General features: G+C 33.0%; 1 protein-coding gene across 1 annotated transcript in view; it reads left to right on the top strand.

Moving 5' to 3' along the window:
• Window positions 1–12,537, top strand: part of LOC128641198 (uncharacterized) — a 434,766-nt gene that overhangs the window by 377,464 nt on the left and 44,765 nt on the right. The window contains exons 17-19 of the mRNA XM_053693764.1: window positions 3,758–3,931; window positions 7,880–7,930; window positions 11,641–11,829. Coding sequence (XP_053549739.1) covers window positions 3,758–3,931; window positions 7,880–7,930; window positions 11,641–11,829 — 414 coding nt within the window. The remainder of the gene's footprint in view (window positions 1–3,757; window positions 3,932–7,879; window positions 7,931–11,640; window positions 11,830–12,537) is intronic.

Here is a 12,537-nt window from a genome sequence, read left to right as displayed (position 1 = left end):
TATATATATATATATATATATATACAATGAGCACTGAGGGTAGTATGTATGTGTATATATATACAATGAGCACTGAGGGTAGTATGTATGTGTATATATATACAATGAGCACTGAGGGTAGTATGTATGTGTATATATATATATACAATGAGCACTGAGGGTAGTATGTATGTGTATATATATACAATGAGCACTGAGGGTAGTATGTATGTGTATATATATACAATGAGCACTGAGGGTAGTATGTATGTGTATATATATACAATGAGCACTGAGGGTAGTATGTATGTGTATATATATACAATGAGCACTGAGGGTAGTATGTATTTGTATATATATACAATGAGCACTGAGGGTAGTATGTATGTGTATATATATACAATGAGCACTGAGGGTAGTATGTATGTGTATATATATACAATGAGCACTGAGGGTAGTATGTATGTGTATATATATATACAATGAGCACTGAGGGTAGTATGTATGTGTATATATATACAATGAGCACTGAGGGTAGTATGTATGTATATATATATATATACAATGAGCACTGAGGGTAGTATGTATGTGTATATATATATATACAATGAGCACTGAGGGTAGTATGTATGTGTATATATATATATATATATATATATACAATGAGCACTGAGGGTAGTATGTATGTGTATATATCAGTGCTGGAATCCCAGCCTGTCTGTCTAGCACTGATGTTTGGTGTAACCTTACTAGGAGCTTTCTGTTGGTTGCTACTTAAAGGGACCATTTATTAGAAAAGTGTTATTTTTAAAAAAAAGATAGATAATCCCTTTATTACCCATTAACCAGTTTTGCAGAACCAACACTGTTATATTAATACACTTTTTACCTCTGTGATTACCTTGTAGCCTCTGCAGACTGCCCCTTATCTCAGTGCTTTTTACAGACTTGCATTTTAACCAATCAATGCTGTTTTTTGTATAAACATAATCATTCTCCACGGGAGTGAGCACAATGTTATCTGTATGGCACACATGAACTAGCACCGTCTGGCTGTAATGCATGAGAGTGAGCACAATGTTATCTATAGGGCACACATGAACTAGCACTGTCTGGCTTCTGTGCATTTGAATGAGAACAATGTTATCTATATGGCAAACATGAACTAGCACTGTCTGGCTGTAATGCATGAGAGTGAGCACAATGTTATCTATAGGGCACACATGAACTAGCACTGTCTGGCTGCTGTACATGAAAATGAGCAGAATGTTATCTATAGGGCACACATGAACTAGCACCGTCTGGCTGTAATGCATGAGAGTGAGCACAATGTTATCTATAGGGCACACATGAACTAGCACTGTCTGGCTTCTGTGCATGGAAATGCGCACAATGGTATCTATATGCCACACATGAACTAGCACTGTCTGGCTGTAGTGCATTGGAATGAGAACAATGTTATCTATATGGCAAACATGAACTAGCACTGTCTGGCTGTAGTACACGGGAGTGAGCACAATGTTATATATATAGGGCACACATGGACTAGCACGGTTTGGCTGCTGTGCATGGGAATTAGCATAGTGTTATCTTTATGGCACACATGAATTAGCACTGTCTGGCTGTAGTACACAGGAGTGAGCACAATGTTATCTATATGGCACACATGAACTAGCACTGTTTGGCTTTTGTGCAAGATTTATAAAGCTAAAAAAAAAAGCACTGAGATAAGGGACGGCCTGCAGATGCTTAGAAACAGGTAAACTTAGAGGTTATAAAGTCTTTTAATATAACAATATTTGCTGTGCAAAGCTGGGGAATGGGTAGTAAAGGTATTATCTATCTTTTTAAACAATAAAAAATAATCAAGTAGACTGTCCCTTTAAAGCATTATTGTGGCGCCCTCTTCTTTTTGTCTTTTTTTCTCTGATTTCTTCTGTGAACTTTGCCTACACCACAGTGAAGAGGAGCAAATGTTGTTTTGTGGATTAGTCCCTTTGTTTGATTCTGGACTTATTTGTTGGACTTTGTGTGGCCTTATAGGCACATTCTGTTTGGGTTCATAGTACAATCTTTTGTCTTTATTATTTTGACTTGTAACTATAGTAAAGATGTCAGCATCAAAGGGACAAAAAAGTCAAAAATAAACTTTCATGATTCAGAGCTTGCAATTTTAAGCAACTTTCCAATTTACATCTGCTTTTAAATTTGCTGTGTTCTCTTGGTAGCTTTTATTGAAGAGTAAAACTTGGTAAGCTCATAAGAGCTCAGGAGTGTGCACGTGTCTTTAGTTCTCTATGGCAGCAGTATTTTGCAACATTGTATAAAAAAGCTACAATTAATGTTGCAAAACACTGCTGCAATAGAATACTAAAAACACGTGCACACTCCTGAGCTCCTATGAGCCTACCTAGTAGTCCTGGCAGCAATCTTATAGACTCTCACCAGGGAAATAGTAGTACTAGCAGCATTCTTATAGAATCTCACCAAGAAATAGTAATACTAGTAGCATTCTTATAGACTCTAACCAGGGAAATAGTAGTACTAGCAGCATTCTTATAGACTCTAACCAGGGAAATAGTAGTACTAGCAGCATTCTTATAGACTCTCACCAGGGAAATAGTAGTACTGGTAGCATTCTTATAGACTCTCACCAGTGAAATAGTAGTACTGGTAGCATTCTTATAGACTCTCACCAGGGAAATAGTAGTACTGGTAGCATTCTTATAGACTCTCACCAGGGAAAGTCTCACCAGGGAAATAGTAGTACTAGCAGCATTCATATAGACTCTCACCAGGGATATAGTAGTACTAGCAGCATTCTTATAGATTCTCACCAGGGAATTAGTTATACTAGCAGCATTCTTATAGATTCTCACCAGGGAAATAGTAGTACTAGCAGCATTCTTATAGATTCTCACCAGGGAAATAGTAGTACTAGCAGCATTCTTATAGACTCTCACCAGGGAAATAGTAGTACTGGTAGCATTCTTATAGACTCTCACCAGGGAAACTCTCACCAGGGAAATAGTAGTACTAGCAGCATTCATATAGACTCTCACCAGGGATATAGTAGTACTGGCAGCATTCTGATAGATTCTCACCAGGGATATAGTAGTACTAGCAGCATTCTTATAGATTCTCACCAGGGATATAGTAGTACTGGCAGCATTCTTATAGATTCTCACCAGGGATATAGTAGTACTAGCAGCATTCTCATAGACTCTTACCAGGCAAATAGTAGTACTAGCAGCATTCTTATAGACTCTCACAAGGGAAATAGTAGTACTGGCAGCATTCTTATATACTCTCACTATGGAAATAGTAGAACTCGCAGCATTCTTATAGACTCTAACCATGGAAATAGTAGTACTAGCAGCATTCTTATAGACTCTCACCAGGGAAATAGTAGTACTAGCAGCATTCTTATAGACTCTCACCAGGGAAATAGTAGTACTAGCAGTATTCTTTTATACTCTCACCAGGGAAGTAGTAGTCCCAGTAGCATTCTTATAGAATCTCACCAGGGAAATAGAAATACTAGCAGCATTCTTATAGACTCTCACCAGGGAAATAGTAGTACTAGCAGTATTCTTATAGACTCTCACCAGGGAAATAGTAGTTCTAGCAGCATTCTTAAAGAATCTCACCAGGGAAATAGAAATACTAGCAGTACTCTTATGGACTCTCACCAGGGAAATACTAGTACTAGCAGCATTCTTATAGACTTTTTTCTTTTTTTTAATGATGCTTCTGATTCTGTTAATTACTTTTCTAGTGCCCACGTGCAGCTTGCCTAGAGATAACTTCATTCAATACTGGCCATTCAAACGTGTCTACAAACTTAACGATGTTGTGGAATCTGTTTGCCCAGAAGGTTATAAGCTGAAAGGCTCAAAGTTAAGTCAATGTTTTTCCTATGGATGGGGACCTGCGCTGCCAACATGTGAAGGTAAAAATCATGTAACCAATCAACTAAAGAAACAACATTACAAATATCATTCACATTTCATTCTGTCCATTGATTTCCTATTTGGTGATAGAGTAATGTTCAGAAATAAATACAATTCTATATCATTTTTGTTTAATATAAATCATATGTATAGGGCAGTTGAAATCTTACAAAGGGGACATTGTAGTTCAAAGTGTTTAAAAATAGGGAGTTTCCATTGTCAAACATTTAGTTATACTTAGTGATGTCGTGAACCTAAAATTTTCGGTTCGCGAACTGCGGACTCGAACTTCCGGTATTGTTCACGAACCGCCATTGAATTCAATAGGCAGGCGAACTTTAAAACCTACAAGGACTCTTTCTGGCCACAATAGTGATGGAAAAGTTGTTTCAAGGGTACTAACACCTGGACTGTCGCATGCTGGAGGGGGATCCCTGGCAAAACTCCCATGGAAAATTACATAGTTTATGCAGAGTCTGCTTTTAAGCCATAATGGGTCTAAATCAACTAACATTCCCAAAGTGGCTGTCTCAAAACATCCCGGACAGAAGATAGATTGATAGATAGGATAGATAGATATACATAGATTGATAGTTAGATAGAATCGATAGAAGAGAAATAGATAGATTTGTTAGATATATAATTACCCTAATAAATTCTAATAATCAAACATGCGTTCTTGGACCCAACTAGCTTGTGTTAATTAGTACTTTTCTTAGCACTTTAATCCCTGTTCCCCCCCCCCCCTATCGGGGGAGTTCTATATGGCCTGCCAGATTACCCTGGAAAATTATAATAATAAGACATGTGGTCTGCTACCTATTTTAACTAGGTTGTGTTTTAAGTACTACCATTCTTAGCACTTTAATCTCTGTAACTCCCCCTATTTGGTGAGGTCTATACGGCCTGGATGATTACCCATACAAAATATAATAATAAGACATCTGCTCTTGGTCTGCGACCCATGGTAACTATGTTGTGTTAATTAGTAATGTCCTTCGCATTTTAATAGCTGTTACTCATACTCACCCTATCAGTGGAGGTCTATATGGCCTGCATGATTACCCTTACAAAATATAATAACCAAACATATGCTCTGGGACCCATGGTAAGTAGGTTGTGTTAAGTAGTACTGTTCTTTGCAGTTTCATACCTGTTACAACACCAAATGGTGGCAGGTCTATCTGGCCTTCATGATTAGCTGCACCCAAACCCAAAAAAAAGCCGAGTGGTCTTAGACTAACACCCATGGCTAACTTGGTTGTTTCAATTAGTACTATTCTTAGCACTTTCATCCCTGTTACGGGTGGTCTACATGGCCATCATGATTAGCCGAACAAAATACTACAATCCAACCTTTGCTCAGTCTTCATAGGCCTTTCATTGTCTGTATTTTGATAGTACAGTTCTTATTATTTTTATAGCTGATACAACACCGAATGGTGGCAGCTCTATATGGCCTGCATGATTAGCCGCACCCAATACAAAAATAAATCCAAGCGGTCTTGGATTAACACCCATGGCTAACTCTGTTGTTTCAAGTAGTACTATTCTTAGCACTTTCATCTCATCATCCCTGTTACTTCCAGGACTCTCGGTGGTGGTGGTCTACATGGCCATCATGATTAGCCTAACCAAATACTACAATCCAACCTTGGCTCAGTCTTCCTAAGGCCCTTCATTGGCTGTATTTTGGTAGTACTGTTCTTATTAGTTTAATAGCTGATACGACACCGAATGGTGAGAAATATGATTGCTGACAACAATTGGCTAGGTGGGCCTGGCTCACAGCAGGCTGCAAGGCAGGAGGAAAGTGCTATTCAATGGCACCAGCAAACTGAGGATTCAAATCACAGCAACTATTACCAAAAATTTTAATTTTTAATTATTAGAATACTATCACAACAAATATGATTGGTGTAAATATTTTTTAAGTAGGCCTGGCACACAGGCTTGGAAGGCTGTAGAAAAGTGCAATTCAAAGGCACGAGCAAACTGAGGATTAAGATCAACACTAAAAATTTTTTTTATTTAAATTAATAACTATACTGTCTGTGACAACAATTATGATTGGTGTAAATAGTTGGCTAGACGGCCTGGCACAAAAGGCTGGCAGTGGCAGGCAGGAGGTAAATGAAATTCAATGGCACTAGGAGACTGAATATTTGCAGTCCAAAAAATTATGATTTTTTTTTTTTAATTACTGTTACAAGAATTGTGATTGGTGCCACTAATTGGCTACTTGGGCCTGGCAGACAGGCTGGCAGATATGAGTCGTGGATGGTAGGTAGGGCAGCAATTTAACACAGTATGCTGTGTAAGTGACAAAAACACAGGACTGATAGAAAATTAAGTTACATTACACTAGCAAAATATTTTAAAATTTTAGATTTTAATATTAAAATTATGTTAAGAAGTGCAATGCACATATGACTCTATGAGTGGTCGCACTGGCTGGCTACTACGTAGGGCAGCAATTATAACAACAGTATGCTGTGTAAGTCAGATAGACAGTTAGACACAGGCCTGATAGAAAATACAATTAGATTACACTAGCATAATGATTTAAAGACTTTTTTTTGGAAATTTTAAGAAAAAGGTTAAGCACATACATATGAGTCGTGGCTGATAGCCTTGGAAGGGCAGCTATTAAAAACAGTAGGCTCTGTAAGTCGGATACACACACGCCTGATAGAAAATACAATTAGATTACACTAGAAAAATGATTGAAATTATTTTTTTTGGGGGGGAATTAAAAAAAGGTTAAACACATATGAGTCGTGGCTCATAGACTAGGGAGGGCAGCAAGTAAACACAGTAGGCTCTCTATGTCAGCAAAACACACAGGCCGGATAGAAAATTATATTAGATTACACTAGCAAACAAATTTAAACTTTTTTTTTTTTTTATATTAAAATTAAGGTGAAGGAGAATAGATATGAGTGCTGGGTGGCTGCCTGGCACAGACCAATTAACCAAAAGACTGAAAAAAAAAGAGGTATATTAATGCTGAGTGAGCCTGACAGACACAGGCATGATAGTAAATGTAATTAGATTACACTAGCAAAATATTATTATTATTTTTTTTTTTTTAATTTAAAATAATGTTATAAACGGATATTAACACTGGTGGCTGCTGGCTGGCACAGAGCAATGAACCAGAGTATATGCTGTGTGACACTGGCCTGATAGAAAATGAAAAAAAATTACACTAGAAAAATAATTATATTTTTGGGTTAGTTAAATTTAAACTAATGTTGTTAGGGAGATATCAGTGGTGGCAGTAGTCACAGCATATGCTGTGAGCCTTAAACACACAGCTGAAAGCCAGGCAAATGCTAATAAAAAAAAAACGGAAAAAAAAAAAAAAAACGGCACGAAATATAGCCCTAAAAAGGGCTTTTTGGGGTGCTGTTCTTGCAGCAGAGATGAGTGGAGTCCTTCTGGACTGTAAATACACTAGCCTAGCTATGTTTTTCCTATTAATGTCAGGAGCAAAAACATAACACGTCCTCTCATTAAAAAAGCAAGGTCGTTATGAGTCTAAAATGGCGGATTCTGAGTAGCTGGGAGTGTCTGTGAGGGAGTGTCTGATGTTGATTGGCTCTAATGTGTCAGGCGGCTGTGACATAAAGGGTCAAAGTTTCCACAATGATGACACATAGGGGCGGATCGAACATCGCCATGTGTTCGCCCACAAACGCGAACGCGAACAAGCTATGTTCGCTGTGAACCGTTCGCGGGCGAACAGTTCGGGACATCACTAGTTATACTCAGTGTTCCTTAATTTGAATATTCTGCAGTACAAATAGTCATCGTTCCCTTGCCATTACATGTAAGTAGTGACTGTCTGGTATTGTATTGTAACAGAACTTTATTAACAAATGACAATGTTAATATACAGATGTTTTATGATTATACAATGTAGTGTAACATTTCCGTTTCAGAGGAAACTGAATCTCCAAGTGAGGGCGGTGGAGACGAACAGCCACATCCAGGTAACTAATAAAGGAAAAGGGGTAATGTGATATAAATTGTAATTCAAGTACATTATAACTTTGTGGCACAACGATTAATAACACGACAAGGGTTTCTGACCTGAAACTGCCGAGTCATCAGCTACAGGAGGTTTATAGAGAACAGACTGGATATGGCTTTGGTTCCTATCTTATATGTTTTTATAATTAAGTGAGCAATTTATAAGGGAAATAGTCAAGCTAACCTTTTTTTAGTTTTATATATATATATCTGTATGTACCTATAACTGTATGTCTATTCTTATAGATATATAGGTATTTATATATATATATATGTACCTATAACTGTATGTCTATTCTTATAGATATATAGGTATTTATATATATATATATGTACCTATAACTGTATGTCTATTCTTATAGATATATAGGTATTTTTATATATATATATATATATATATATATATATATATATATATGTACCTATAACTGTATGTCTATTCTTATAGATATATAGGTATTTTTATATATATATATGTACCTATAACTGTATGTCTATTCTTATAGATATATAGGTATTTATATATATATATGTACCTATAACTGTATGTCTATTCTTATAGATATATAGGTATTTATATATATATATGTACCTATAACTGTATGTCTATTCTTATAGATATATAGGTATTTATATATATATATGTACCTATAACTGTATGTCTATTCTTATAGATATATAGGTATTTATATATATATATGTACCTATAACTGTATGTCTATTCTTATAGATATATAGGTATTTATATATATATATATATATGTACCTATAACTGTATGTCTATTCTTATAGATATATAGGTATTTATATATATATATGTACCTATAACTGTATGTCTGTTCTTATAGATATATAGGTATTTATATATATATATATGTACCTATAACTGTATGTCTATTCTTATAGATATATAGGTATTTATATATATATATGTACCTATAACTGTATGTCTATTCTTATAGATATATAGGTATTTATATATATATATATATATATATATATATATATATGTACCTATAACTGTATGTCTATTCTTATAGATATATAGGTATTTATATATATATATGTACCTATAACTGTATGTCTATTCTTACAGATATATAGGTATTTATATATATATATATGTACCTATAACTGTATGTCTATTCTTATAGATATATAGGTATTTATATATATATATGTATGTACCTATAACTGTATGTCTATTCTTATAGATATATAGGTATTTATATATATATGTATGTACCTATAACTGTATGTCTATTCTTATAGATATATAGGTATTTATATATATATATGTATGTACCTATAACTGTATGTCTATTCTTATAGATATATAGGTATTTATATATATATATGTATGTACCTATAACTGTATGTCTATTCTTATAGATATATAGGTATTTATATATATATATGTACCTATAACTGTATGTCTATTCTTATAGATATATAGGTATTTATATATATATATATGTACCTATAACTGTATGTCTATTCTTATAGATATATAGGTATTTATATATATATATGTACCTATAACTGTATGTCTATTCTTATAGATATATAGGTATTTATATATATATATATGTACCTATAACTGTATGTCTATTCTTATAGATATATAGGTATTTATATATATATATATGTACCTATAACTGTATGTCTATTCTTATAGATATATAGGTATTTATATATATATGTACCTATAACTGTATGTCTATTCTTATAGATATGTAGGTATTTATATATATATGTATGTACCTATAACTGTATGTCTATTCTTATAGATATGTAGGTATTTATATATATATATATATGTATGTACCTATAACTGTATGTCTATTCTTATAGATATATAGGTATTTATATATATATGTATGTACCTATAACTGTATGTCTATTCTTATAGATATATAGGTATTTATATATATATGTATGTACCTATAACTGTATGTCTATTCTTATAGATATATAGGTATTTATATATATATATGTATGTACCTATAACTGTATGTCTATTCTTATAGATATATAGGTATTTATATATATATGTATGTACCTATAACTGTATGTCTATTCTTATAGATATATAGGTATTTATATATATATGTATGTACCTATAACTGTATGTCTATTCTTATAGATATATAGGTATTTATATATATATGTATGTACCTATAACTGTATGTCTATTCTTATAGATATATAGGTATTTATATATATATATGTACCTATAACTGTATGTCTATTCTTATAGATATATAGGTATTTATATATATATATATGTACCTATAACTGTATGTCTATTCTTATAGATATATAGGTATTTATATATATATATGTACCTATAACTGTATGTCTATTCTTATAGATATATATGTATTTATATATATATATATATATATATATATATATATATATATATATATGTACCTATAACTGTATGTCTATTCTTATAGATATATAGGTATTTATATATATATATGTACCTATAACTGTATGTCTATTCTTATAGATATATAGGTATTTATATATATATATATGTACCTATAACTGTATGTCTATTCTTATAGATATATAGGTATTTATATATATATATGTACCTATAACTGTATGTCTATTCTTATAGATATATAGGTATTTATATATATATATGTACCTATAACTGTATGTCTATTCTTATAGATATATAGGTATTTATATATATATATATATGTACCTATAACTGTATGTCTATTCTTATAGATATATAGGTATTTATATATATATATATATAGATAGATATTTTATATAAACATTATCATATATATAGATATAATAATAAAAAAAAAAATTCTATGTGTAGAACCTAGGTATGAAAAAATATGCATAACTCGCTTTGGGTTTCACACTTTAGGTCAAACGTTGTGTTGGGTTAGCGCCTATGAAAACTTACTCATTTTTAAGCATGTTATTGAAATATTAAATATTAAAAAATATTAATAATAATTATTAAAAATTATTATAGATTCAGTATTAAAGTATAAGTAATCCATAGTATATATATATTACAGTATCTATAATATCTATAGGAATAGATATACAAGTAAAGGTATATACAGATATATACAGTATAAAAATATATATTTACAATAAAAAATACATTTTACTGTATGTGAAGAACATTGGAATGTTAAATATTCATAATTACCATCGGGTTAAACGCAGTTGGGTTAGCACGCAAGCGATAGGTGTCAGTTTTTTTTCTTCTGTGCTCTCCATTGAAGTCTATGGGGAGAGTAAGTTAACACGGTCGCAATAGCCGAAGTCCTTCGGTTAGCGTGGGTAGGTTTTTACTCGCGCGCAAACTTTTTCCTTTCAACTTGTAATACGCGTGCTATCCATACACAGAAAGGTAACTTATAACAACCATTGCTGCACATGGCTTATTTTCTCTAATAATGAAGGTAGTGGTACTAGATATAATATGTTAAAAACCAATGCAGGCACGTGGCATAATTAAAAAGTAATGCAGAGACATGGCATATTTTTCAACTAACGTTATAGTTATTTAAGAATATTTTGGAAACAGTGATGTTTTGTTTTATCCTGTGATACTGAAACTAATTTCAAAGTATTTGTAATTATTTTTTGTTGCTATTTGTTTGATATTGTAATTTTTCTGCAGCTGGAGAGTGTAACAGTCCAAAAATTATACATGGAAACCTTCAATGGTCTTCATCCTACGGATTTCCAAAACAAATCGGCTCTATAATAGATTATTCCTGTGATGATGGGTATTTACCCCCAGACAAAATGTTGAATGGCAGATCCATATGTACAGAGAGCGGATGGGATCCCAGACCACAGTGTTTAAGTGAGTGACATTCTATGAGTTCAGCAGAAATACTGTCATTTTATTTATCAGTAATTACATCATTTTACAGAGAGAGGAAAACACTGATTAAAGGGACAGTCAAGTCAAAATTAAGCTTTCATGATTCAGATAAGGCATGCAAATTTAAACAACTTTTTTTTTTTTTTTTTTTTTTTTTTTTAAATAATTTTTTTATTGAAGTTTAACATATAGATTAACAAACAAGCCTCACCCTGGGCCCAAACATACATCAGAGTAAATAATCCATTGTCTATACATTGGCATTAATAGACAGAGATAAATAAGATATACCTGTAATAATACAATTACATATCCAAAGCGTATTCTGAGGTTAGACAATAAGTTTAGGCGAGGTGGAATATAACTTCATTTTATGTTATAATATGTGTGAATGATCTCCACAGAACTATAGAGAGAAACAATATAGTATCAGAATTAGAGAAAACGGGCTGTGGAGAGTAAGCTTATGCGTCAGCCCCTTTTGGGCTGAGTTATACAGTGGGGGGGGGATATTCAGCGGGTAAGCACCGCTACAAATATAGGAGAAGGGGGGGAGGGGCCTTATATATGTATGCAAAATTTTACATATATGCTGGAAGCTCAAAAATGACTTAATAGAAGGGTCTCGGGACTAACCATAGGCAGACTGTATATGAGCCTGTCCATCTGTTATTCAATAAAGACTCT

This window comes from Bombina bombina, chromosome 10 (assembly GCF_027579735.1).
Source record: "Bombina bombina isolate aBomBom1 chromosome 10, aBomBom1.pri, whole genome shotgun sequence".
NCBI lineage: Eukaryota > Metazoa > Chordata > Amphibia > Anura > Bombinatoridae > Bombina > Bombina bombina.
Note: the sequence above shows the minus strand (reverse complement) of the source record. Positions and strands in the feature narration are given on the sequence as shown.